Source organism: Stegostoma tigrinum, chromosome 4 (assembly GCF_030684315.1).
Source record: "Stegostoma tigrinum isolate sSteTig4 chromosome 4, sSteTig4.hap1, whole genome shotgun sequence".
NCBI classification, from domain to species: domain Eukaryota; kingdom Metazoa; phylum Chordata; class Chondrichthyes; order Orectolobiformes; family Stegostomatidae; genus Stegostoma; species Stegostoma tigrinum.
The window spans coordinates 99,078,014-99,103,078 of NC_081357.1; the positions used below are offsets into that span (position 1 = coordinate 99,078,014).

The window sequence follows — 25,065 nt, forward strand, 5'->3', positions numbered from 1 at the left end:
GGTCCACCAGCGCTGGGAGCGCGCACAGCCGCCCACCTTATCAGGGAGCGCGCGGGGGTGAGCACAGCGCGGGGAAGCGCGGCCCCATTCCCTATGTCCCCTAAGAGTCATCAGTGTCTCCTGAACCGATCACCAAACCCTTCAATAACCCCCAAACCCGTCAATGACCTGCAAACCCCTCAATAACCCCGAAACCCGTCAATGGTCCCCACGCCTGTCGATGACCCCCAAACCTGTCAATAACATCCAAACCCACCAATGACCCCCAAACTTGTCAATAACCCACCAATGACCCCCATACCCGTTAATAACCTCCAAACCCGCCAATGGCCCCCAAACCCGCCAATGACCCCCAAACCCGCCAATGACCCCCAAACCCGTCAATAACCCTCAAACCCGTCGATAACCCTCAAACCCGTCAATGACTCCCAAACACGTAAATAACCTCCAAACCTGTCAATAAGATCCAAACCCATCAATAGCCTCCAAACCCGTCAATGACCCCCAAACCCATCAATAACCCCCAACCCAACAATAACCCCCAAACCTGTCAATGACCCCCAAACCCGTCAATGACCCCAAACCCATCAATAACCTCAAATCCATCAACAGTTACCAAACCCATCAATAACCCCCAAACCTGTCAATGACCCCCAAACCCGTCAATGACCCCAAACCCATCAAAACCCCCCAAACCTGTCAATAACCCCAAACCCATCAATAACCTCAAATCCATCAACAGTTACCAAACCCATCAATAACCTCTAAGTCCAGCAGAAACTACCAATCCCAACAATAACCTTCAAACCATTCGACCGCTGAAGCATTGGTGATCTTCAAAAACTGTGACCCCAAGCACATCAAAAGTTCCAAACCATAAATGTCTGCCAATAAACCCACTTATGGCCCCCTAAACAAACATGGCGCCATAAACATTAAGGTACTCAATCTCAGTTGGATTGGGAAGATTGGGCATTGTGGGACTGGTAATGTATAGAAGGTGCAATCTATGAGTAAAGCTTTGCACTGAGAGCATGAGGTTGAACAGGTAATAACATGAGGAGTAGTCTTATGGACTAGACCAAATCCCCTCAAAATATAATAAGAATATAGCCTAGACCCCAACTTTTTCTTATTTAGAAGAAATGTGTAAGACATTGTTTTCCAGATGCAATTTGATGGGTCAAATTACCAGGCTTGAAGCAAAACACGCTTTATCCTTACACTACAGTTAAAACACAAACAAAAGGAAGAAGAAATGGCATAACAACTTTATTGGAAAACTTAGAATAATAAATTATTTAACTACTAAAGAGCAACTGTTCCAGTATAGCAACATCCCACAAACACACCCTTGGCTATGGCAAATTTAGTAAAATAGATTGTCTCATATGCAGTTCTCCAGTCCAGGAGGAAAGAACATCAAGAGAAAACTCTGAGAGAGGGAGAACTCAAGTGCTTTGTTGTAGCAGGGAGAGATGTATGGCAGCTTCCAAACCCCAACACATACTGAAAGTTAGATCAAAATCTTAGTTAATGGGGAGCTTTTCCCCACTCCTTCATACTGCTTCTATTGTCCCAATTTTAAAAAATCCCAATGCCTTACAAGCTGTTTACTTTATTGGCTTGGAACAGACTACTTGGCATCTCTGTCTCAACCTCTCTTCATAAAAGACCAGGACAAAATACACCTCTTAAAGCCATAGTATCATCATAGTAGAGCAGAAGTAGGCTATTCAGCCCATCAAGTCTGCTCTGCCATTTAATGACATCACAGTTGATCTGATAATTCTCAATTCCACTTTCCTGCCATTTCTCTGTAATCCTTTATTCTCTTACTGATTAAAAATTTGTCAACCTCACCCTTGTATATACTTAATGATGCAGCCTTAATAGTGCACTGGAGTAAAGAATGGCAAAGATTCACTCTTCCTTGAAAAAACAATATTCTCCTCAGCCGCACCTCCATTTCCTACCTACTAACCTCATCCCTCCCCCTTGACCAGTTTGTCCTCCCCGGACTGACCTATCCCCTCCCTAACTCCCCACCCATACTCTCCTCTCCACCTATCTTCTCTATCAATCTTCGGTCCGCCTCCCCCTCTCTCCCTATTTATTTCAGAACCGTCTCCCTATCCCCCTTTTCTGATGAAAGGCCTAGGCCCAAAACGTCAGCTTTTGTGCTCCTACGATGCTGCTTGGTCTGCTGTGTTCATCCAGCTCCACACTTTGTTATCTCGCATTCTCCTCATTCCTGTCTTAAATCTGTCATCCTCTGTTCTGAGATGATGCCCTCTAGCCCAAGACTCTCCCACAATGGGAAATAACCTTTCTGCATCCACCTTGTCAAGTCCCCTAGGAATCTTAGATAACAAGGTGTAGAGCTGGATGAACACAGCAGGCAAAGCAGCATCAGAGGAGCATCAGCATCCTCTGATGCAGCTTGGCCTGCTGTGTGCATACAGTTGGCAGTTCCTACTATCCCTGGGAATCATACATGTTTTAATCAGATGCTTCTTATTGTTTAAAATTCTAACGAGTACAAGATCAACTTACTCGAACTCTCCTCATGGGTCAGTCCCTCTATAACAAAGTGTGGAGCTGGATGAACACAGCAAGCCAAGCAGCATCTTAGGAGCACAAAAGCTGATGTTTCAGGCCTAAACCTTGTCCTCCTAAGATGCTGCTTGGCCTGCTGTGTTCATCCAGCTCCACACTTTGTTATCTTAGATTCTCCAGCATCTGCAGTTCCCATTATCTCAGTCCCTCTATGCCTGGTTTCAGCCTGGTTTCAATGCTAATGTATTGTCTGGACTGCCTCCAATGCCAGCACATCTTTGCTTAGATAAAGGGCCCAAAGCTCTTCATGGTAGTCCAGCTGCAGTCTGACAAGTACCTGTATAACTTTAGTGAAACCTCTCCACTTTTATAAGCAATTCTCTTTGAAATAAAGGCCAATATTCCAATTGCCTTCCCTATTACATGCTGAACATGAGAACCAGCTTTTTTGTGATACATGCATGAGGACTCCCAAAACTCGTGATTAAAGTAAATACTGCACAACAGTAGAGATGAGAAAGATGGGAAGATTTGTAGGCAGCTCAGAGATATATGGAAGGATAATAAAGTTATATAATTGGGTCATTTTACTTATTCTAATATAGACAATGGTGTTGTCAAACTGGTGAGCAAACACACCTGAAACTGTTTCTTGGATTTGATGGTGTCCCAGATAAGTGGAAAAGGAGCATTGCTTGTTTTACTTCTGAGACTGAGATTGAGACAATTTTAAAAAAATCATGAGATATGGGTATCACTGGTTCAATCAGCACTTAAATGCCCCAGAGGGCATTTAAGAGCCAACCACAGTCAAGTTCCACAAGGTGGGGCTCCTTACTTTTTTGAGAATCAGACGATGCATTACCCATTGCAAGATTCTTAGCCTTTGGAATGCTTTTGTAACCACAGTACTTGTATGACTATTCCAGTTGAGTTTCTGCCTAATTGCTCATCCCCAATAGTCCAGAGGACAGGTAGAGTTATCTACATTGCTGTGGGTCTGGAACTTTGTATTTTCTATGATACAGTGGGTGGAACTCCATCCTGTGAGTTAGAAAGCTGTAGCTTCAAGTCCCATTTCAGGGCATGAGCACAACCATTGACAGTGACATTCCAGTGCAGTGCTGAAAATGTGTCATTTTTGAATGAACCATTAAATCAAGGCCCCATCTGCTGCCTCAGGTGGCTATAAAAGATCTAAGAGCTCTAATTCAAAGAAGAACATGGGAATTATCCTGCTGTCCTGGCCAATATTTATCCCCAAATCAACCTTAATTTTCTTTTAAAATCAATTTTGGTTTGGAGCTGTGAACTGGGAGCTGAGAACTGAAGGTGACCTTTGGACTATCAGCAGCAGCTTGGTATTTTTTCAAGAAAGAGAACAGATAAATTGGTATTTGTCTATGAGGCCAATCCTGGAATTTAATTGCAGGTTGATTCTTGATCAAAGAACACTAGACATTTCAGGTCCAGTCAAGCATTATCCCCAAACAGATGGCAGATAGGGAAATTAATTGGGGCCCCACAGGGAGACCAGAATTAATCAGTCTAACAAAGAAAAACCCAAGTTTGAACTGATTTTGAATTGTGTGTTTTGTTGGCAGGATTGTGACTGCCAAAGATATAGAGAAGGAGGTTTGATTGCTTTTGGGTTATCATCTCATTATCAACTTTTTAAAAGTTTGGAGTATAGAATCTCAGTTATAAGCATTAAGTGAATATTCCTTGGAACCTACTAGAAGCTATTGCATTGACCAGTCTCTTCAGAAACAAGACAAGTTACAATCCCATGTGCCTGTGACAGTATGGATCGTGGAAACTGCTTAAGTGAACTGGCCAGTTACATCTCTTACTTTTCTTTTGATTTATTTCTTAACTGTATATTTCTGTCTGGCTTTGAGTGAGTTGGAGCAAGCATCAAGGATTAGGTTTAAATCATAGACATTAATTAGATTACTTGTTGTTTAACTTTACTCTGCTGAAGCTACTGTATTAATAATTGTTAATGGTTTAAGCTATACACTTGGTGTCTGGTATTGATTATTCAAAAAGTGGCATGAGGATCTTTTGAGGCAAGTGTGAGGGTCATCGAATTTTAATTTTATTGTGTTGCAAACATAGAATGGATGACTGATTTGACTTGGCTGTTTATGTCATTACAACATCCCATCATTATCATATTGTTATTTGTGGGAGATTGCTTTGCATAAATTAGCTGCCATATGTCCTATATATCAAAAGTAACTACTGCTAGGCTTTAAGCAGTACCTGAATGCAGGGCTGACAATCTTGCAACTACCTAGTCCTTACAGAGAGCCAGTCCAGAGAGGGTTGGCCTCATGCTCTCCTTCAGACCTATTCTATGATTCTATATTGAATACATTATATATGAAGCTGCTGAGAAGGAAACCATATAGGGCTCTCTGTCCCACATGTGGTCCTTTCAGCAAGATTCTCCACTTTTCTCAGGCATTTAATAGAAAATCTGCTCCAAAGAATTCAAAACAGAAACTCCTTTCTCTCCTTCTCTGATTGAGAGGCCTTTGGACTTCAACCTCGGCATCATGCTGATGGATATTTGATGACCAGCATGGCCCCAGGAGCCTACTTCCTTGCTGTAAAAACTCTACAGCTCTTGTGAGATACGCAGTTGTGTGATGCTTCATTCCGCACATGGAGCTGTCTGTTCTGTAGGAATCTTGTTTCCTCAACTTAAGATAAACTTTAGATGTTCACAATGATACAGCAATTGCCCAGAAAAAAAATCTTATAAATGAAATCAACTCCAAAACACTGGGAGTAGTAAAATGTACTCATCAGAAGCATAAAGAAAATTGTTGAAGAATAAACAAAAACAGGATTTGATTTCTCTTAGTTTATTAAACTTTAAGAAAAGATGTATTACAGGAGCTAGAATTGATCTGTCACTGAGCAAATTAAATTAATCCAATCTAAATTTTACGTCAATCAATTTATTTAAGGCAAAATGACTTGGTTCCATGTAATAAATTACTTCTGAAACAATTCATGAAAATAATTCAGATAGGATTTGAATTGACATTAAGCATAACTAAAATTGATCTTAAAAGACTCATCATTTGTCAGGAGCCTCCCTTATATTAGGGATTCATCTCTAGTGTTCACATTCGATAGAACATTGGCAAGAAAGGCACCATATACAGATCAAATACAAAAAAGAACCATTGGCTGTAAAACCTATATATCCTTTATATATTATACAGTTCATAAAATTTACAGACTGATTTTTGATGAATGGAAATGCAGATTCATTCATTGTAGCTTTAAGTTTTTAGCAATTGTTTACAAATGTCTGCATGTATCAAATAAGTTAAGATTTTAAGAAGATGATGAGAAAATTATTTTTTCATTGTCTTGACAATGTCAGGTTACATCATGGCAAAAATTTAACGTGAGCTATATGCAGCTATATCAGTCATGTTACATAAATATGCGAAAACAACAGAGTTGTGGGATAGTGGGAGTTTTAACTATAGATGGGAAAAGATGTAAAAGGATAACGGCAGCAATAATTCCTGAAATATGTGTAAGAGAACTTTTCCAATTACCTTGTTTCCAGCCTAACAAAGAATGGAACAGTGTTGGATCTGGTTCTTGGGAATAACATGGAACATTTTCAGTGGGGAGCCAACAGCTGGGAATCCATGGACATGTTGGAGTAGCAATGGAAAAGAGCAAATGTCAAGACACTCAAAGAGGTAGACTAATTTCAGTGAAGTTAAACCAATTTGGAATCAAAATACTGGCAGGTAAATCAGTAAGTGATCAGCAGGAGATCTTCAAAAAGAAAGTTCGATAAACATATTCCCATTGGGGGCAAGAAGGGTTTGCAAAGCTTGAGCTCCCTAGTTGACGAAAGAAATTGGCATTAAAATTAAACAGAAGAATGAAGATGATCATAAATGTCAGATTCATAGTAAATTAGAGATTCTAGCTAATCACAGAAAGTACGAAAGAAATCTTAAAAAGGAAGAGCGGTGAACAGAAGGTACGGGAACAGATAAATGGTTAATAGAAATGTGGTTCCAAATGTCAATATAAGCTCATAGATTCTAAACAAGTAGTCAATGGAAGTGATAACAAAGTGTGTAGCTGGATGAACACAGCAGGCCAAGCAGCATCTCAGGAGCACAAAAGCTGACGTTTTGGGCTTAGACCCTTCATCAGAGCTTTTTTCGTTGATGTGTGGGTGGAGGGGGACAAAGAATGAAGGGTCTAGGCCCAAAATGTCAGCTTTTGTGCTCCTGAGATGCTGCTTGGTCTGCTGTGTTCATCCAGCTAAACACTTTGTTATCTTGGATTCTCCAACATCCGCAGTTCCCATTATCTCTGAAGTCAATGGAAGTGAGATGGGGCAAATTAAGAGTCATAAAGGAGAGATGCTTGGGAGAGACAGCTTACTGTCTTCACTGGAGAAAATGTTGCTGTCAAGGTGACATTCAGTGAGGATACAGATGAAACATTGGATTGAACAAAAACAACAAAAAAGCACTTAAGGGGACTCAAAGTAGAAAAGTCACCCAGTGTGGACCACAGATTAATGAGGAAGCGAAAAATGGGAACTGTGGATGCTCTGGACCGAATCTGCTAAATTTTTTGGATATGGGGTTAGTTGTCAGGAGATGAGAGGGCCACAGATGTTACACCTTTGTTCCAAAAAGGCTTTGACCTAATAACTATAGGCCAATTAGATAAACATCAGTATTGGGAATAGTTCTTGAAACTGGAATCCTAGTGCAATGTCACTTAGAAAAATATGTGTTAATAAATAAAGGTCAGCATGCATTTGTTCAAGGCAGATCATGTCTAGAAAAATAATTGAATTTTTTGATGAAGTACTTGAAAGGATTTTGTGATGGACACATTATAGGAGCAGTTACAAGGCAATTGGTAAAGTCCTACACAAAATACCTGTTAGGAAAACTAAATCCCAAGGAGTAAGGAGGCAGCAACAGTGTGGATATAAAGTGACTAAAGTCAGAAAGTAGACAGCAGTAGTGAACAGATTTTTTTTCAGATCAGAGGATAGTATACAGGGTGTTCTTTGGGATCAGTATTAGGGCCATTGATCGTTTTACTTTCTATAAATGATACGGACTTGTATATACGAACCATTTTTTCAAAGGGAGCAAATGACCTAAAATTGAGAAATGTGGTGAAAAAAAGTTGAGAATAGTAGATATCTGAAAAAAACAAAAGCAGGCTAGTAAAGGAGGCTCACGGTGGATAAATTTATTGTAGAGAATTGTGAAGTTATGCATTTTGGTTCAAAAATTTGAGGTACTTAATGGGGCTCAAAGCAGAAAAGTCACCCATTCCGGGCCTCAGGTTAATGAGGGAACTAACAATGGGATTTATGGAAGCTCTGGACACAATCTTACAAATGTTTTGGATATGGATTTGGTTCGCAGAGGACAAGAGGACCACAAATGTTACTCCTCTGTTTCAAAAAGTTTTAAACCCAACAACTCTAAGCCAGTTAGACAAACATCACTGGTGGCGATATTTCTTGAAACTGTAAATTCTAGGTGAACAACAAAGAAATCTGGGAGACTCATCTACACATGTCTTTGTGGGTCAGGACAGTTGCTCGGGCTGTAAAAAGAAATCGTCTAAGATGCTGGGCTTTTTAAACAAAGTCATTTCGTACAAAAAACAAAGTTAAGCTAAACCTCAAAAAAAAACTAATTAGGCACCAGCCAGAACATGTTGTCAAATTTGACACTTTAGAAATTGATGTCAAGTGCTTGAGAAGATGCAGGAAAGTTTTACTGCAATGGTACTAGGGATGAAGGAATTGAATGAATATGGAGAGCCTGCAGAGGCTGAGATTGTTTCCTTGAGGGCAGAGAAGGTTAAGAGGTGATTGCATAGAGGTTATGAAAAGTATTAAGAATTCTGATAAAGTAGACAGGGAGAAAATATTTCCAATGCAAGAGCATTAGAAGTCAGATTTAGAATAACTGGCAAGTCAAACTTTGAGATAAGGCAACATATTTAACGTGGTGAGTTACGATAGTATGGAATGCCCAGTCTGACAGGGAGGTCGAAATAGATTTAATGATATCTTCCCTAAAAATTTGGACAATCACTGGAAGGGAAACATTCACATGGTTAAAAGGAAAATGTACGGGGAGTGTGACAAATTTGATAACTCTTTTGAAGATGTGATAGACTGAATGATCTCCTCGTGTGCTGTAAAATTCGATATTTTTTACAAATGATCAGTCATGCAGCAAATTGTGCTCCAAGGCAGCAACTGGATCCACCAGATCAGCTGCTCTTTGACATGATATCATGCAACTAATTAGTACAAATATCACCATCTCATAGATTAACAAAATGATACATAAAACATTCGATAGTGAGTTCACTTTTTCTGTGAAGCATCAACATTTCATTCCATTGGAAAACAGCATATCAAAAATTACATCTGCTCTACAGGAGGTCTCATCACTTAATTCACATTGCACTCCACAGCAAGTTCAGACGTGCAGCTCTGGTACTCTCACACTTTCCCCCGCAAATTAAAGATTAAACTAGAATACAATTTTAAAATAAAGTTGTCAATGATTCACCAAAATATATGGAATAAGCTTTCAAAATGGGGGTGAATGCATGTGTTTGCCCTGTAACAGACAGACTGATCTTTGTACCTCACAGGTAGTTGAAAAATACTTCTGATGTAAACTGGAACCATTACCTGGATAAAATAATTGCATTTTACAATTGGCCTGGAAGCCTCAAGATGTAACATCACTGAACACGTGCTGTAAATAACAATGGTTTTAATCTGTTCAGACTCTTGAATTTAGGTACTCTGGTCCATCCTCAAATAACTTCTGTGCACATTTCTTACAAGGAAAGTTCCTGCTATGTGAGCAGAGTCAGGCTGTTTTACTCAAAGCACTGTAAACAGATATCATTTCAAATTTAACATGCATTTTTCATGCAACTAGCTCATAACTGCTCCTACGAGTGCCTTTCTGATTTGTTCATGATCTTGTATGTGAAAGTTTCACAATTTGTCTTATCCTCAGCAACAGTCCATGCACTGATACATTTCAGAAAGAGAAGCCAGAGTTGAAAGGAAAGCTTCTTCCGATGTCATTTTAGTCGAACATGAGACAGGCTCAAGGGGCTTGATGTGTCCTCAGTTTGGCTAAAATGCTGATGGGTTCTGGTCATACCTGTTCTCATTAAGACATTGGTTTCCACCATCTCTGCACCAGTCTCTTCATCTTGCGGCAAAAGGCTTGAATCTGACAACTGGTAGTGGTCTTGGCTCACATTCTGGCTGCTGCCAATGGTTGGCATCCCCAGACTGTGTGTAGATTGGATCAGATTTTGCACAGACAGTGAGTGTTCTAACGGTTTTTCTGCGAGCGAGCGAACTCTGACCAAGGATTCATTTTCCACTCTTTGGCTTCTCCTCCATGGTGTCTCCTGGTTGAGATTATTTTCTTCCCCTCGGCCGGCAGAAGGGTAAGAAGTGGCATCGGAACCAACCCGCTCCCTGGCGGTCGGGATAATCTGGAGAGGTGTTGCCCTGCATGCATTCTGAATTGGTGACAGCTGTCGTGTTGGCATGGCGACTTTGGCAGATTGAACCATTTGATTTACTGCAGACGGTGTGGGTCCATCACTGGTGGTTGGAGGATGCTGAGTGTGTGTAGCTGAGCTTATGGTGCAGCAAGAGGGAACACATGGATCGTGAGGTGATGGGATGTGCTGTAATCCCCTCGTACTTGTGGATCTTGACATGCAGCCACTAAATTGTGCTGAGCTAGGCCCATCTAAAGGACTTTGGTAATCTGATGTCTGATCAGACTCAAATGCAGGCATCTGCAGTGAGGCGAGTGTCAGTGCTGAGACAGAGCCTGTGTGCAAACATTGCCTATAGATATCCAGGAGGCAGTCCAGCTTTGATTCGATAGACTGTACCTGCAAAGATCAATGTCACTGTCTCACTATCAGCATATAACTGTCCAAGATCGCTAAATGTTATGATTTATGCAAAGTAAAACATGATCTAGATTAGAGCTGGCACAACCAATGGATTAACCCCAAAACGCACGGATTACAGCTTAGAGAATCAATTGATTTTTTAAAATTTACTTGTGGGATGTGAGTGCCACTGGCTAGGTTAGCGCTTATTGCCCATTTTTCATTGCCCTTCAGAATAACCCCCAAATATGCAGATTAAAGACTGGAGACTGATTGACTACCCCCAAAACACCATATTAGAGACTAGAGAATTGATGGATTGATGCACAATCATCCAGCCTATTCATGCACAAAACAATATTCTTAAATGATATTGATAATTACAGAGCTGTTATTTTGGTTGTGTATTTCTTTATGAATGGGAAAGGTTGCTTGTTTGGAAGTGACTGGAATGATTTCTGAATGGTACATTGTTTTTACCTGTTTTTCAACTTTTACCACCCGTCCCATCATGCTGAGGTCATCAGAGGCATTAATGTCTGGTGGGACTTTCTCACGTGACCGCTTATCTGTTGTGAGCTGTCCTCTTCCAAGCATATGATCCACACTATGTTTAATAAAATAAAAAAGTTTGGAAATTCTCACATACCCATTATGCAATGAATCTTTCACATTGGCCTCTTGCACATAGTGATGAATAAATATACCTTCTAATGATGCTGCCCTGTAGAAACACTCATCAGGAAGCCCGATATTATGCAGACTGAAACTTTTAAGCACAGGGGTCTAAAAGAAGCCACAGTTTAAATAACAAGATTTCCCTTACCCATTACTCCACAACTGACCTCATCAAAGTTCATTGAATCAGTTTGGTATTCCAAGAGTAGATCAGCATCCTCTATTTTTGTATCTTTATCTAAAAAACAGTGAATCACATCTGGTGTGTGAAACTCATAGATGTTTGTCCCATCATGGATACAGAGAGAGATGGACAATATCAGTGTGTGGAGCTGATTTACCTCAACCATAGTTGTATTTCTCTTCTAGGCCCAGAGCTGAGTGCCCAAGCAAACCTTTGAGAACTTATTCACCCAAACGTGAGAGTCTGGAACAAATCAGTGGGCAAAAGCTTTTGTACTTCATAGCAAATAAGGTGAAGCACAATTAGATGCAATTCCAGGAAGAGAATGAATGAATGGACAGAATGAGCTTAGTTTTTACATTGGGAAATTGAGTACACTGGCTTTCCTGCAAAATCAATGTCATCACATTGATCTCTGAAAAATATGAAAGTCAGGCAGTTGCAGAAATTGACAGGCCCTGCCATTTTACAGTGCTTATTACCAATGCCCAGCAAAGTAAAGAAATAATGGTGCTGGTCCAAACTGGAGTTCCTTATGAAGATATACAAGCTGCATTCAGACCCGTTCTATCGTTGTTCTTACAAAGTTTTACCGAGCTTGTTAACAACGTCTTCCTCTGAGATTTTCTGCGACCTGCTGGATTTTACAAGCTGCAGACATAGAATGGTTTGGGAGTCATTTGTGCCAATTTAAACAAGGCAGCACAAAGGTGGTATAACAAGACCTGGCACATTGACCATGATTGAATGTTCCAGTAGGTTCTGCTGGGGAAGGTGGCAGTGTCTGCATGTTTTTGCTTTCATTTTGTAATTTTTGAAAATCTTTTGTATGTTTTTGAATTGGTGAATAAAGACGGATTCTAAGAGCAATGGGAATTTAGTTGTGGCTGTGACATTAACTGGAAGGAACAAAACAGTAAAACTCACGAATGACACAGAATTACCAGTACGTTTAATTCCAAATGTTACTGCGTTTTTTTGTGTAACTGACGTTTCCTTCTCCAAACTGCAGTGCTGATTCTCGGAGGCCTCACAGCAAGGTGTTATTCATATTACAATATGCATGTAACTGCAACAAAAATTCAACACTCTATGCTATGAGAATTGCAGACATAAAGATTTAAAAGAGTTTTGCAGACGTTGAATTGGAATTCTTGTGAACTGTTCTGATGCGTGCAACATAAAAAGCTTTGACAAAGTGAGTAATCCTCATGCTCTGCACTGCCAAATCACTACTGTATCATTTATTATGTTAACTCAAGCACAGGACTGTAGCATGTGGTGGCATTTAGAAAAAACTTGTAAAACTGGAGCTGCTACAAACTGAAAACCTTTAAGGGGAAAGAGGAACCATTTTCGGTTGGGTAGCAATTTCCTCTCCAGCCTCAATTGGTTGGTTTCTCACTGGGTGACCACTAATTGACCTTGATAAGTTTAATCTGGTGTCTAGAAAAGATGGGAGCAGGAGTCAGTGGATCACACAGTGCTGGATTAGCCTCCCACTCCCTGCTGAGGAATATAAAATTCACCTCAGTGAATTAAAAGTGAGGGGATAAGCTATTCAAATGGAGCAGGCTGTACTAGACCATGTTTATAGATTCTGTCATAAAGTGAAGATCAGGTCTCACAGGTGATTTTGTATGAGCTGGCAAAGTAACTGGACTCTGATATATGTAGATGGCAGCATCACGTAGAAACAAAAAAACAGGAGCACAGGTAGGCCATTTGGCCCTTTGAGGAGTTCTGTCATTCGGTGTGATCACGGCTGATGATCCAACTCACTGCCCTGCTCCTGCTTTCCCCCTTTACTGTTTGATAGCTTTGGCCCTAAGAGCTTTATGTAGCTAACTGCTTCTTGAAAACATTCCATGTTTGGCCTCAACTGCTTCCTGTGGCAGAGAATTTCACAGCCTCACCACTCTTTGGGTAAAGAAATTTCTTGTCATCTCAGTTCTAAATGGCCTACCCTGTATCCTTAAAGTGTGAGCCCTGATTTTGGATACCATTGTCATAGGGATCATCTATCTTACATTTACCATGTCTAATCCTATGAGAATTTTATAGGTTTCTATGTGATGTTCTCTCATTCTTCCAAACTCTGGTTAATATAATCCTAATCGGTCCAGTCTGTCTTCATGAGTCAGTCCTGTCATTCCAGAAATCTTCATTTCATTCCCTCTGTGTCCAGAATATCCTTCCTCAGATAAGGAGACTTGAACTGCACACAATATTCCAAGCACGGTGTTAACAGGGACCTGTAAAATTGCAGCTAGGCAGCCCTACTCCTAATCAAACTTGGGGGGTAGATTGGTGGGGGGGGGGGGGGGTAGTGGGGTGCTCACCTAACACCCAGAATTTTCCCTTAGCATTGGATAATCACCTTCAATTCTGGTCTTAATTGGAGCTCCAATTGGCAGCCTCCACGGAGCAAGCTGCTAATTTTGTTGGTAGGCTGCCCTGCAAAAGTTACCTGGGATGGGGACAGGATTAAGAAGCTATCCTGATGAGACCCCAAGGTTTCTCATCACTTCTCTGTCCTTCCTTTTCTCTGAACAAATCTCAACAGGCCAGAATTTTCAGCCTACAGCTTACTTTCCTACCTTGCTTTGTATCCTTAAGGACCAGAACCGCAAAGAAATTTTTGACTTCCAATTCCAACATGTGTTGTTTGTAAAAGGAGGGCTGCCACAGAAAACACTGCGGATTTAAATCCAGTCACTGTCTGGAAAAGTCCTTGGGGAAGCCAACAGAATGTCACACTTGTGAGGTATTTGGGAAACATCAAACAGTTCTTCACTTAAAAAGAAGAAATAATTGGGGGTGGGCGCTGAGTATCTCTTCTATCTTGGAAGAAAGTTACATCTTGCAGGCATGTCTGTTTTATTAGTTTAATTCATTTATGGAAAGTGAGCATTACTGGCCAGGCTAGTATTTATTGCCTATCCCAGAAGGCAGTTAAGAGTCAACCACATTGCTATGGATCTGGAATCACATGTAGGCCAGACCAGGTAAAGATGGCAGTTTTCTTCCCTAAATGGCATTATTGAACAAGCTGAGTTTTTCGGACAATTCACAATGGTCATCTTTAGACACTTAATTCCAGATCTTTTGATTTCAAATTCTACCATCTGCCATTGTGGGATTTTAACTAGGGTCCCAGAACATTAACTAGGAGGAGCTGTTATCAGGCAAGTCCATATTTGACATGTTGGAACTGTTTAAAGATCTGCTGGGGAGAGTTCAAGGCCAGCGTGTTCCAGTAAGGAGGAAGGATAAGGATAAGGATGGCAAGGTAAGGGCTCTTGGATAACAAGGGAGGTCGTGAATTTAGTCAAAAAGTGAAAAGGAGCATATGTAAGGTTTAGGGAGCTAAAATTTGACAGGGACCTTGAGGAATATAAGGAAAGCAGGAATGTACTCAGGCAGGTAATGAGGAGAGCAAGAAGGGGCCATGAAATGACCTTGGTAAGTAGGGTTAAAGAGAATCCCAAGGCATTCTATCGATACATTAAAAACAAATGGATAACTAGGGAGGAGATAGGGCCACTCAAAAACAAAGCCGGAAACTTGTTCTTGGAGGCAGAGAATGTGGGTTAGAATCTAAATGAGTGCTTTACATTGGTATTCACCCAGGAAAAGGATTTGGAGGATAATGAGATTTGTGTGGAGCATGCTAATATGCTAGGGCATTTTGAGATCAAGAAAGAAGTGGTGTTAATTCTCTTGAAGAGCATTAAGGTAGTTAATACCCCAGGGCCTGATGGTATCTACCTCAGGTTATTGAGAGAGGCAAGAGAGGATATTGCTGGGGCCTTGACCAAGATCTTTGTATCTTTGCTAGCCACTGGACAGGTCCCACAGGACTGGGGAGTAGCTAATGTTGTTCCTCTGTTCAAGGAGGTAAGTAGGGATAATCCAAGAAACTACAGACCAGTGTGTCTCACATCGGTGGTTGGGAAGCTATTGGAGAGAATGCTTAGGGATAGGATTTACGCGTATTTGTAAAAGCATGGTCTAATTAGGGACAGTCAGCATTGCTTTGTGCAAGGCAGGACATGTCTTACTAACTTAATCGACTTTTTCAAGGGGATAACAAATGTGATTGATGAGGGTACAGCAGTGGATGTTGTTTAAATGAATTTTAGTAAGGCTTTCAACAAAGTCCCTCATGGTAGGCTAAAGGTTGGTGATTAGTGGTGTTCCATAGGGATCCATACTGGGACCTAGACGGAGAAATGGCAGATGGAGTTTAATTCGGGTAAGTGTGAAGTGCTGCACTTTGGGAGATCATATGTGAAAGAAATGTACACAGTTAATGGCAGGACTGTGAACAGGATTGATGTCCAGAGGGATTTTGGGGTTCAAGTCCATTGCTACCTGAAAGCAGCCACACAAGTAGATAAAGGTGGTAAATAAGGCATATGGCATACTTGCCTTTATTAGTCAGGAAACCGAGTACAAGAGTCAGAATGCCATGTTGCAGCTTTACAAGGCGTTGGCTGGGCCACATTTTCAGTATAGCATTCAGTTTTTGTCACCGCATTACAGGAAGGATGTGCAGGCTTTGGAGAGGATGCAGAAAAGGTTCGGGCAGCCCTCCGCTCCCTCCACTCCAACCCCAACCTCACCATCAAACCCGCAGACAAGGGTGGCGCAGTGGTAGTATGACGCACTGACCTCTACATCGCCGAGGCCAAACGCCAACTCTCCGACACCACCTCCTATCGCCCCCTCGATCATGACCCCACACCCGAGCACCAAACCATCATCTCCAACACCATTCATGACCTCATCACCTCAGGGGACCTCCCACCCACAGCCTCCAACCTCATTGTTCCCCAACCCCGCAGGGCCCGTTTCTATCTCCTTCCCAAAATCCACAAACCTGCCTGCCCTGGTCGACCCATTGTCTCAGCTTGCTCCTGCCCCACCGCACTCATCTCCACCTATCTGGACTCCATTTTCTCCCCTTTGGTCCAGGAACTCCCCACCTATGTCCGTGACACCACCCACGCCCTCCACCTGCTCCAGGACTTTCAATTCCCTGGCCTCCAACACCTCATTTTCACTATGGACGTCCAGTCCCCATACACCTGTATTCCGCATGCAGATGGCCTCAAGGCCCTCTGCTTCTTCCTGTCCCGCAGGCCCGACCAGTCCCCCTCCACCGATACCCTCATCCGCCTAGCCGAACTCGTCCTCACCCTCAACAACTTCTCTTTCGATTCCTCTCTCTTCCTACAGACTAAGGGGGTGGCCATGGGCACCCGCATGGGCCCCAGCTATGCCTGCCTCTTTGTAGGTTACGTGGAACAGTCCCTCTTCCACATGTACACAGGCCCCAAACCCCTCCTCTTCCTCCGTTACATTGATGACTGTATCGGCGCTGCCTGTTGCTCCCCAGAGGAGCTCAAACAGTTCATCCACTTCACCAACACCTTCCACCCCAACCTTCAGTTCACCTGGGCCATCTCCAGTACATCCCTCACCTTCCTGGACCTCTCAGTCTCCATCTCAGGCAACCAGCTTGTAATTGATGTCCATTTCAAGCCCACCGACTCCCACAGCTACCTAGAATACACCTCCTCCCACCCACCCTCCTGCAAAAATTCCATCCCCTATTCCCAATTCCTCTGCCTCCGCCGCATCTGCTCCCACGATGAGGCATTCCACTCCCGCACACCCCAGATGTCCAAGTTCTTCAAGGACTGCAACTTTCCCCCCACAGTGGTCGAGAACGCCCTTGACCATGTCTCCCGCATTTCCCACAACACATCCCTCACACCCCGCCCCTGCCACAACCACCCAAAGAGGATCCCCCTCATTCTCACACTCCACCCCACCGGATACAACGCATCATCCTCCGACACTTCCGCCGTCTATAATCCGACCCCCATCACCCAAGACATTTTTCCATCCCCACTCCTGTCTGCTTTCCGGAGAGACCACTCTCTCCGTGACTCCCTTGTTCGCTCCAAACTGCCCTCCAGCCCCACCACACCCGGCACCTTCTCCTGCAACCGCAGGAAATGCTACACTTGCCCCCACACCTCCTCCCTCACCTCTATCCCAGGCCCCAAGATGACTTTCCACATTAAGCAGAGGTTCACCTGCACATCTGCCAATGTGGTATACTGCATCCACTGTCCCGGTGTGGCTTCCTCTACATTGGGGAAACCAAGCGGAGGTTTGAGGACCGCTTTGCAGAACACCTCCGCTCAGTTCACAATAAACAACTGCACCTCCCAGTCGCAAACCATTTCCACTCCCCCTCCCATTCTTTAGATGACATGTCCATGATGGGTCTCCTGCAGTGTCACAATGATGCCACCCGAAGGTTGCAGGAACAGCAACTCATATTCCGCTTGGGAACCCTGCAGCCCAATGGTAGCAATGTGGACTTCACCAGCTTCAAAATCTCCCCTTGCCCCACTGCATCCCAAAACCAGCCCAGTTCGTCCCCTCCCCCCACTGCACCACACAACCAGCCCAGCTCTTCCCCCCCACCCACTGCATCCCAAAACCAGTCCAACGTGTCTCTGCCTCCCTAACCGGTTCTTCCTCTCACCCATCCCTTCCTCCCACCCCAAGCCGCACCCCCAGCTACCTACTAACCTCATCCCACCTCCTTGGCCTGTCCATCTTCCCTGGACTGACCTATCCCCTCCCTACCTCCCCACCTACACTCTCTCCACCTATCTTCTTTACTCTCCATCTTCGGTCCGCCTCCCCCTCTCTCCCTATTTATTCCAGTTCCCTCCCCCCATCCCCCTCTCTGATGAAGGGTCTAGGCCCGAAACGTCAGCTTTTGTGCTCCTGAGATGCTGCTTGGCCTGCTGTGTTCATCCAGCCTCACATTTTATTTACCAGGATGTTGCCCGGATTAGAGGGCATGAACTATAAGGAAAGGCTACAAAAACTTGGGTTACTTTCTTCTGAGCAGTGCAGGCTGAGTGGAGACTTGAAGTCTATAAAATTATGAGATGTTTAGACAGGGTTGAACGTCAGAATCTTTTTCCAGAGTTGAAATGTTTAATGCTAAGGGGCATGCATTTAAGGTTAGAGGGGGAATGTTTGAGGGAAACATTAGGGGAAAGGATTTTTTTACACAGAGAGTGGTAGGAGTCTGAAACGCACTGCCTGGGGTGGTGGTAGAGGCAGATACGGTAGGGGCATTGAAGGGACTTGTAGATAAGCACATGAATATGCAAGAAATGGATGTATATGGATCAACGGCCAACATGAGTTTCATTTGGTGTCAAATTTGGCACAACATTGTGAGCTGAAGGGCCTATTCCTGTGCTGTATTGTTCTATGTTCTATGTTCCGTGGTCTAACATTACCTGGGTCACTGCATTAACAGTGCAGCAATACCACTAAGCCATTTTATCCTCTAGGAATATGCAAACAATGGTTAAAAAACCAGCTTCAACTCCACTGGCATGGGATAGTGAAACTGAATGATGTCAAATGTATTTGAATGTTCGTGGGTTGTGAAAGTCAAGGTTGAAGAATTATCCACTGGTTACCCCGTGTTAAAGGTAAAAACCCTCTCTAACTAAGTGTTGTAATCCAATTAAAAAGTAAACTGCACCACAAAAAGGATTTATTCCCTCCCTTGAATGCTGGAATTCAATCTCAGTTGAAAGGAAATAAAACTTCAGAATCTCAACCAATTGGCAAATCTAAGGATCTTGCAGACCAACTTTTGACTTACCTACCACTGTGATGCCCTCAACATTCAACTAGCCATTCTTAAAGAGAAATTCAGAGATAGGTCGGTACGTACTTTTTAAAACAAAATTATCTTTTTGGACTCATCTCTTTTTTTTGGTATGTATGTATGTTGCATTATTAGTTGTTTTTGCATTTATTAAGGAGTAAACCCACACATTGCTAACTCAAGAAAGCAAGGAGAAATGGGCTCCTTTTGAAATTTAATTTTGTTCGGGTCAGGGGAATGGGTATTCACAAGAGAAAGTGTTCTTTAATAAATTAACCTTATTGCAACCAGCCGAGGTGGATGGATTAATAAAGAAAGTGAACTAGTTAAACTCTCCACACCCAGGAGTTTAACCATTCGTGGTATAAGACCATAAGACATTGGAGTGGAAGTAAGGCCATTCGGCCCATCGAGTCCTTCCGCCATTTAAATCATGGCTGATGGGTATTTCAACTCCATTTCCCTGCACTCTCCCTGTAGCCCTTGATTCCTTGTGAGATCAAGAATTTATCCATCTCTGCCTTGAAGGCATCTAATGTCCTGGCCTCCACTGCACTCCGTGGCAATGAATTCCACAAGCCCACCACTCTCTGGCTAAAGAAATGTCTCCTCATTTCCGTTTTAAATTTACCCCCTCTAATTCTAAGGCTGTGCCCACTGGTCCTAGTCTCCCCACCTAATGGAAACAACTTCCTAGCGTCCACCCTTTCCAAGCCATACATCATCTTGTAAGTTTCTATTAGATCTCCCCTCAACCTTCTAAACACTAACGAATACAATCCCAGGATCCTTAGCCGTTCATCATACGTTGAACCTACCATTCCAGGGATCATCCATGTGAATCTCCGCTGGACACTCTCCAGGGCCAGTATGTCCTTGCTGACGTGTGGGGCCCAAAATTGGACGCAGTATTCTAAATGGGGCCTAACTAGAGCTTTATAAAGTCTCAGAAGCACATTGCTGTTTTTATATTCCAACCCTCTTGAGATAAATGACAACATTACATTCGCTTTCTTAATCACGGACTCTACCTGCAAGTTGACTTTTAGAGAATTCTGTACCAACGCTCCGAGATCCCTTTGTACTTCTGCTTTATGAATTTTCCCACCGTTTAGAAAATAGCACATGCCTGTATTCTTTTCTTCCAAAGTGCAAAACCTCGCATTTGCTCACGTTGAATTTCATCAGCCTTTTCCTGGACCACTGTCCTAAACTGTCTAAATCTTTCTACAGCCTCCCCACCTCCTCAGTACTACCTGCCTGTCCACCTATCTTCGTATCATCAGCAAACTTTGCCAGAATGCCCCCAGTCCCTTCATCCAGATCATTAATATATAACGTGAACAGCTGCGGCCCCAACACTGAACCCTGCGGGACATCACTCATCACTGGTTGCCATTCTGAAAAAGGGCCTTTTATCCCAACTCTCTGCTTTCTGTCAGACAGCCAATCCTCAATACAAGCCAGTAGCTCACTTTGAACACCATGGGCCCTCACCTTGCTCAGCAGCCTCCCATGAGGCACGTTATCAAAGGCCTTTTGGAAGTCTAGATAGATAACATTGGAAGTCTAGATAGATAACATAAATTGTCGGAAATAGCAGTGAATTAGGGAACATTACCCGAGATCTGGTTGTAACAGTATTTTCAGCAAGCTTGGATAAATTACAATTTATTCCCTCATCTAAATCATTAAAATAGATTATAAATAGTTGAAGCCCAAGCACTGATCCTTTTGGTAAGTGAAAGTTGGTCAAAGCCAAAGTGAACTTTATCCATTTTTCTTGGTTTTCTGCTTTTTACTAATTCTCTAACGACGCTACTATTTCACTCTTATCGCAATGAGTACACATCTTGTACAACAACATTTCTTCCGGCACATCATTGGTCATCAAAATATGCGACATCCACTAATTTCCTTATATTTACGATATTAGTTACATATTCAAAATACTCTTTTGATTGTCAAATATGATTTCCCTTTCAGACATCTGACCTGATCCTGGTATGTTTTACTAATTTTCCCTGCCACTGTTTAATAAAATATTTAAACATTTACCTGAAGATTGCTGTCAGAGTAATTGACCCGTTGTACTACCTCTGTCTCTCCCTCCCTTCTTGAATTGTGATGTTACATTTCTTAGCTTCTACTCTGCTGGGAATGTTCCACGATCTATGAAATTCGGGATGGTCTTTGCAGTCACTTTCTTTAGAACACTACACTGCAGGCTGCAGGCCACTGGCTCAAGGGCAGTTGTTGGCTTTTATTTTCTTTAATTTCTCCAGTCCATTATCTTTACTAATATTAGTTCCATTAAGTTCCATACTGTTAATTTGATATTTGGTTAACCAGCAAATTTGTTAGACTTGTTCAATTTCTACCTGGAAGACAGACGCAAAATACTCACTTCACATCATAGGGTCATCAAGCTGTTCAGCATGGAAACAGATACCTTTGTTCCAACTCGTTCATGCTGACCAGATACCCTAAATAAATCCAGAGCTATTTGCCAGAATTTGGCCCTATATCCCTCAAAACCCTTACTTATTCATTATACCCAAACATATGGCTTTTAAATGTTGTAATTTTGCCAGCGTCCACCACTTCCTCTGGCAGTTCATTCTACACACATACCACTCTCTGCCTGAAAAAGGTATCCTTTAGGTCCCTTTTATATCTTTCCCTTCTTATCTTAAACCTATGCCCCTCTAGTTTTGGACTCCCCTACCCTGGGAAAAAGATCTTGGCTATGCACCCTATCCATCCCGGTCTTGATTTTACAAACCTATGAGGTCACCTCTCAGCTTCTGATGCTCCATGGAAAATAGCCCCAGCCTATTCAGCCTCTCCCTATAGCTCAAATGCTCCAACCCTGGTAACGTCCTTGGAAATCTTTTCTGCAGCCTTTCAAGTTTCACAGCATCTTTGTAAAGCAGGGAGGCCAGAAGAGAATGCAGTATTCTGTAAAATGCCTAAACAAAATCCTATACAGCTGCAACATGACGTTCCAATTCCTATATTCAAATCACTGGCCAATAAAGGCATGTGTACCAAATGCTTTCTTCACTAACCTTTCTACTTGCAACTCCATCTCCAAGGAACTAGGAACCCATACTCCAAGGTCTCTGTATTTGGCAACACTCCCTAACGCCCTACCATTAAGTATATAAGTCCTGCCCTGATTTGCCTTTCTAAATCGAAGCACCTTACATTTAACTAAATTAAACTTCATTTGCAACTCCTGAACCCATCGGCGCATCTGATCATGGTCCCATTGTACTCTGAGATAACGTTCTTCATTGTTCACTACATCTCTGCCACCTATTATTCCTTTTTGTAATTTAACCTGTCAGTCTCTAAGGAGATAAAATGTGAGGCTGGATGAACACAGCAGGCCAAGCAGCATCTCAGGAGCACAAAAGCTGACGTTTCGGGCCTAGACCCTTCATCAGAGAGGGGGATGGGGGGAGGGAACTGGAATAAATAGGGAGAGAGGGGGAGGCGGACCGAAGATGGAGAGCAAAGAAGATAGGTGGAGAGGGTGTAGGTGGGGAGGTAGGGAGGGGATAGGTCAGTCCAGGGAGGACGGACAGGTCAAGGAGGTGGGATGAGGTTAGTAGGTAGCTGGGGGTGCGGCTGGGGGTGGGAGGAAGGGATGGGTGAGAGGAAGAACCGGTTAGGGAGGCAGAGACAGGTTGGACTGGTTTTGGGATGCAGTGGGTGGGGGGGAAGAGCTGGGCTGGTTGTGTGGTGCAGTGGGGGGAGGGGATGAACTGGGCTGGTTTAGGGATGCAGTGGGGGAAGGGGAGATTTTTAAGGAGTCCATGTTTACTTTAGCTACTCCTGTCCTTCTGCATTTTTGTAAAAACTCTGATAATCTATTTTCATATTTCTTTTTAGTTTACACTCCTATTCAATTTGTCTTACTTAATATCAATTTTTGGTCACCTTCACTGGTTTCTAAAGTTCAGCCAACCCTTACGTTGGTCCTTTCCTTGGCAAACCTCTCCTTTTAATCACATTCTCTTGATAATGTCTATAGTTAGCCTACTGGTTATTGTGGAATATTTCCTACCATGGTCATCAAGCAATGGATCTCTGTGATGGCTATTACACCAAACCCATTTATCTCAGTTTCAGATCATGTTTTAACGTATCTGTCTTGTTAGGAATGCTTTGAGAATTCAGAAATAGTACTTTTAATTTTCCCCTGGTGTAATTGAAATAAAATGAGGATCCAATATTGTTAAACTCTCTACCTCCTTCTTTCACACTCTGCCTATTTTTACTCAAATTTGGCTAAACTTTAAACTTTTCATTATATTCCAGATTTTTATAACTGAATTTATATCCCAACACCTGCATCCAGAGAATTAGCTTGGGTCTCTAGATTATAATGCTAGTGCCTTTACTACTAACCCCCAACTTCCTACTGTCCCTAACTGCCTTGACTTTTTTGTCTAGGTTTAAAATGTGTCTTCGTTGGTGTCTTCCCCACAATCTCGAGTTTAGTTTACTAGGCAACTGCCTGGCTTGATTTAGGTCGTGTCCATCTCAACGAAACTGCCCTTGCTTTGCCCCGTACTGATGCTGGTGTTCCATGAGTCAAAATCTTTGTCTCTCTTTAAGCCACACACTCACCTGCTCAGCTGATCAATTTTATGCAAATTTGTACACTAGTAATCCAGATCTTGAGGGCTCACTTATTAATTTATACCTGAGCATGTCCTTGTGTCTACACTCACCGTGACTGCAGGCTCTTGATCCTACAGAGCATGTCCAAATGTCCAGCAGAATATTGTTCGATCACATCTTTCACATCATATGGACGTAAAGTCTCTTTGAACTTTCTCTTTGCAACATGAAACTTCACAATCCTAGAATATGCCAGAGGAGATGCATGAGTAGTTATCTATCTGCTGCAAGATTGGGCTATTGACAATCAAAATGGTAAAATGTGAGGCTGGATGAACACAGCAGGCCAAGCAGCATCTCAGGAGCACAAAAGCTGACGTTTCGGGCCTAGACCCTTCATCAGAGCTCCTGAGATGCTGCTTGGCCTGCTGTGTTCATCCAGCCTCACATTTTATTATCTTGGAATCTCCAGCATCTGCAGTTCCCATTATCTCTGACAATCAAAATGGGATTATTTTCCCCACCCAGTTGATAATTGTTTGGATTAATTCACAAGCAGGGGCTAGATTCACAATTTAACACTGATCAGATTCACTACTCATCATTCTGAAGCTGATGGAGCAACACTTCAACTTCTGATTAATTTAGGAAGGAGAACTAAACAAATTCTTTTCATTACATAGCATAGCAAACTAAATGATCTTGCACCATAGCATGGAATCATGTTAGAGCACAATCGGGAAAGCAATTTAGAAATAGGAATTTGGAAGACTGGAAATACAAGATGGACAAAAGACTGAGGTACCTTGAGTTCACCTGCTATCTACATTTGACCCGACAATAATGTAGTTTGTGACTAATTACAGCAGTTGTAGACGATACGAGCTGCGAAAAATTCCACTGGTGAAAAGCTTTGTAAAGCAAAGGTCCAAAGTCAACTGGTCCTCTCAAACATGCCACCCTCACTACATCATGTCTCAGCTTACTAACATACCATATTCCAAGATGCCACTTTTTTTGACGAAATTTAATTTGTATTATAATGAATCAATACTGTGGTAGCTGTTTCCCCAGTCTCCCATGGGAATTTTGTTCCATAGATTGACCACACTCTCACTAAAATATTGCTTCCTTAAGTTATCCTGAATTTCTCCTCCTCCAAGTTCAAGCCTCTGGTTCTGCCATTTTTGACAAGGTGACACAGCTTCATCTGGTCCTTTATTTTAGTCCCTTTATGTTTCTTTTAGTGTGTTTATAGTACAAAGATCTTATAGCAGAGGTCACTTGCCTATATCAAGTT

The 25,065-nt window shown here is 42.4% G+C and overlaps 1 protein-coding gene across 1 annotated transcript in view; it reads right to left on the reverse strand.

Moving 5' to 3' along the window:
- Window positions 1-6,896: 6,896 nt before the first annotated feature.
- LOC125452219 (potassium voltage-gated channel subfamily KQT member 5-like) overlaps window positions 6,897-25,065 on the reverse strand; it is a 259,961-nt gene continuing 241,792 nt past the window's right edge. The window contains exons 11-13 of the mRNA XM_048530372.2: window positions 23,876-24,007; window positions 11,026-11,152; window positions 6,897-10,542 (exon numbers count right to left, since the gene is read on the reverse strand). Coding sequence (XP_048386329.1) covers window positions 9,706-10,542; window positions 11,026-11,152; window positions 23,876-24,007 — 1,096 coding nt within the window. The 3' untranslated portion in view covers window positions 6,897-9,705. The remainder of the gene's footprint in view (window positions 10,543-11,025; window positions 11,153-23,875; window positions 24,008-25,065) is intronic.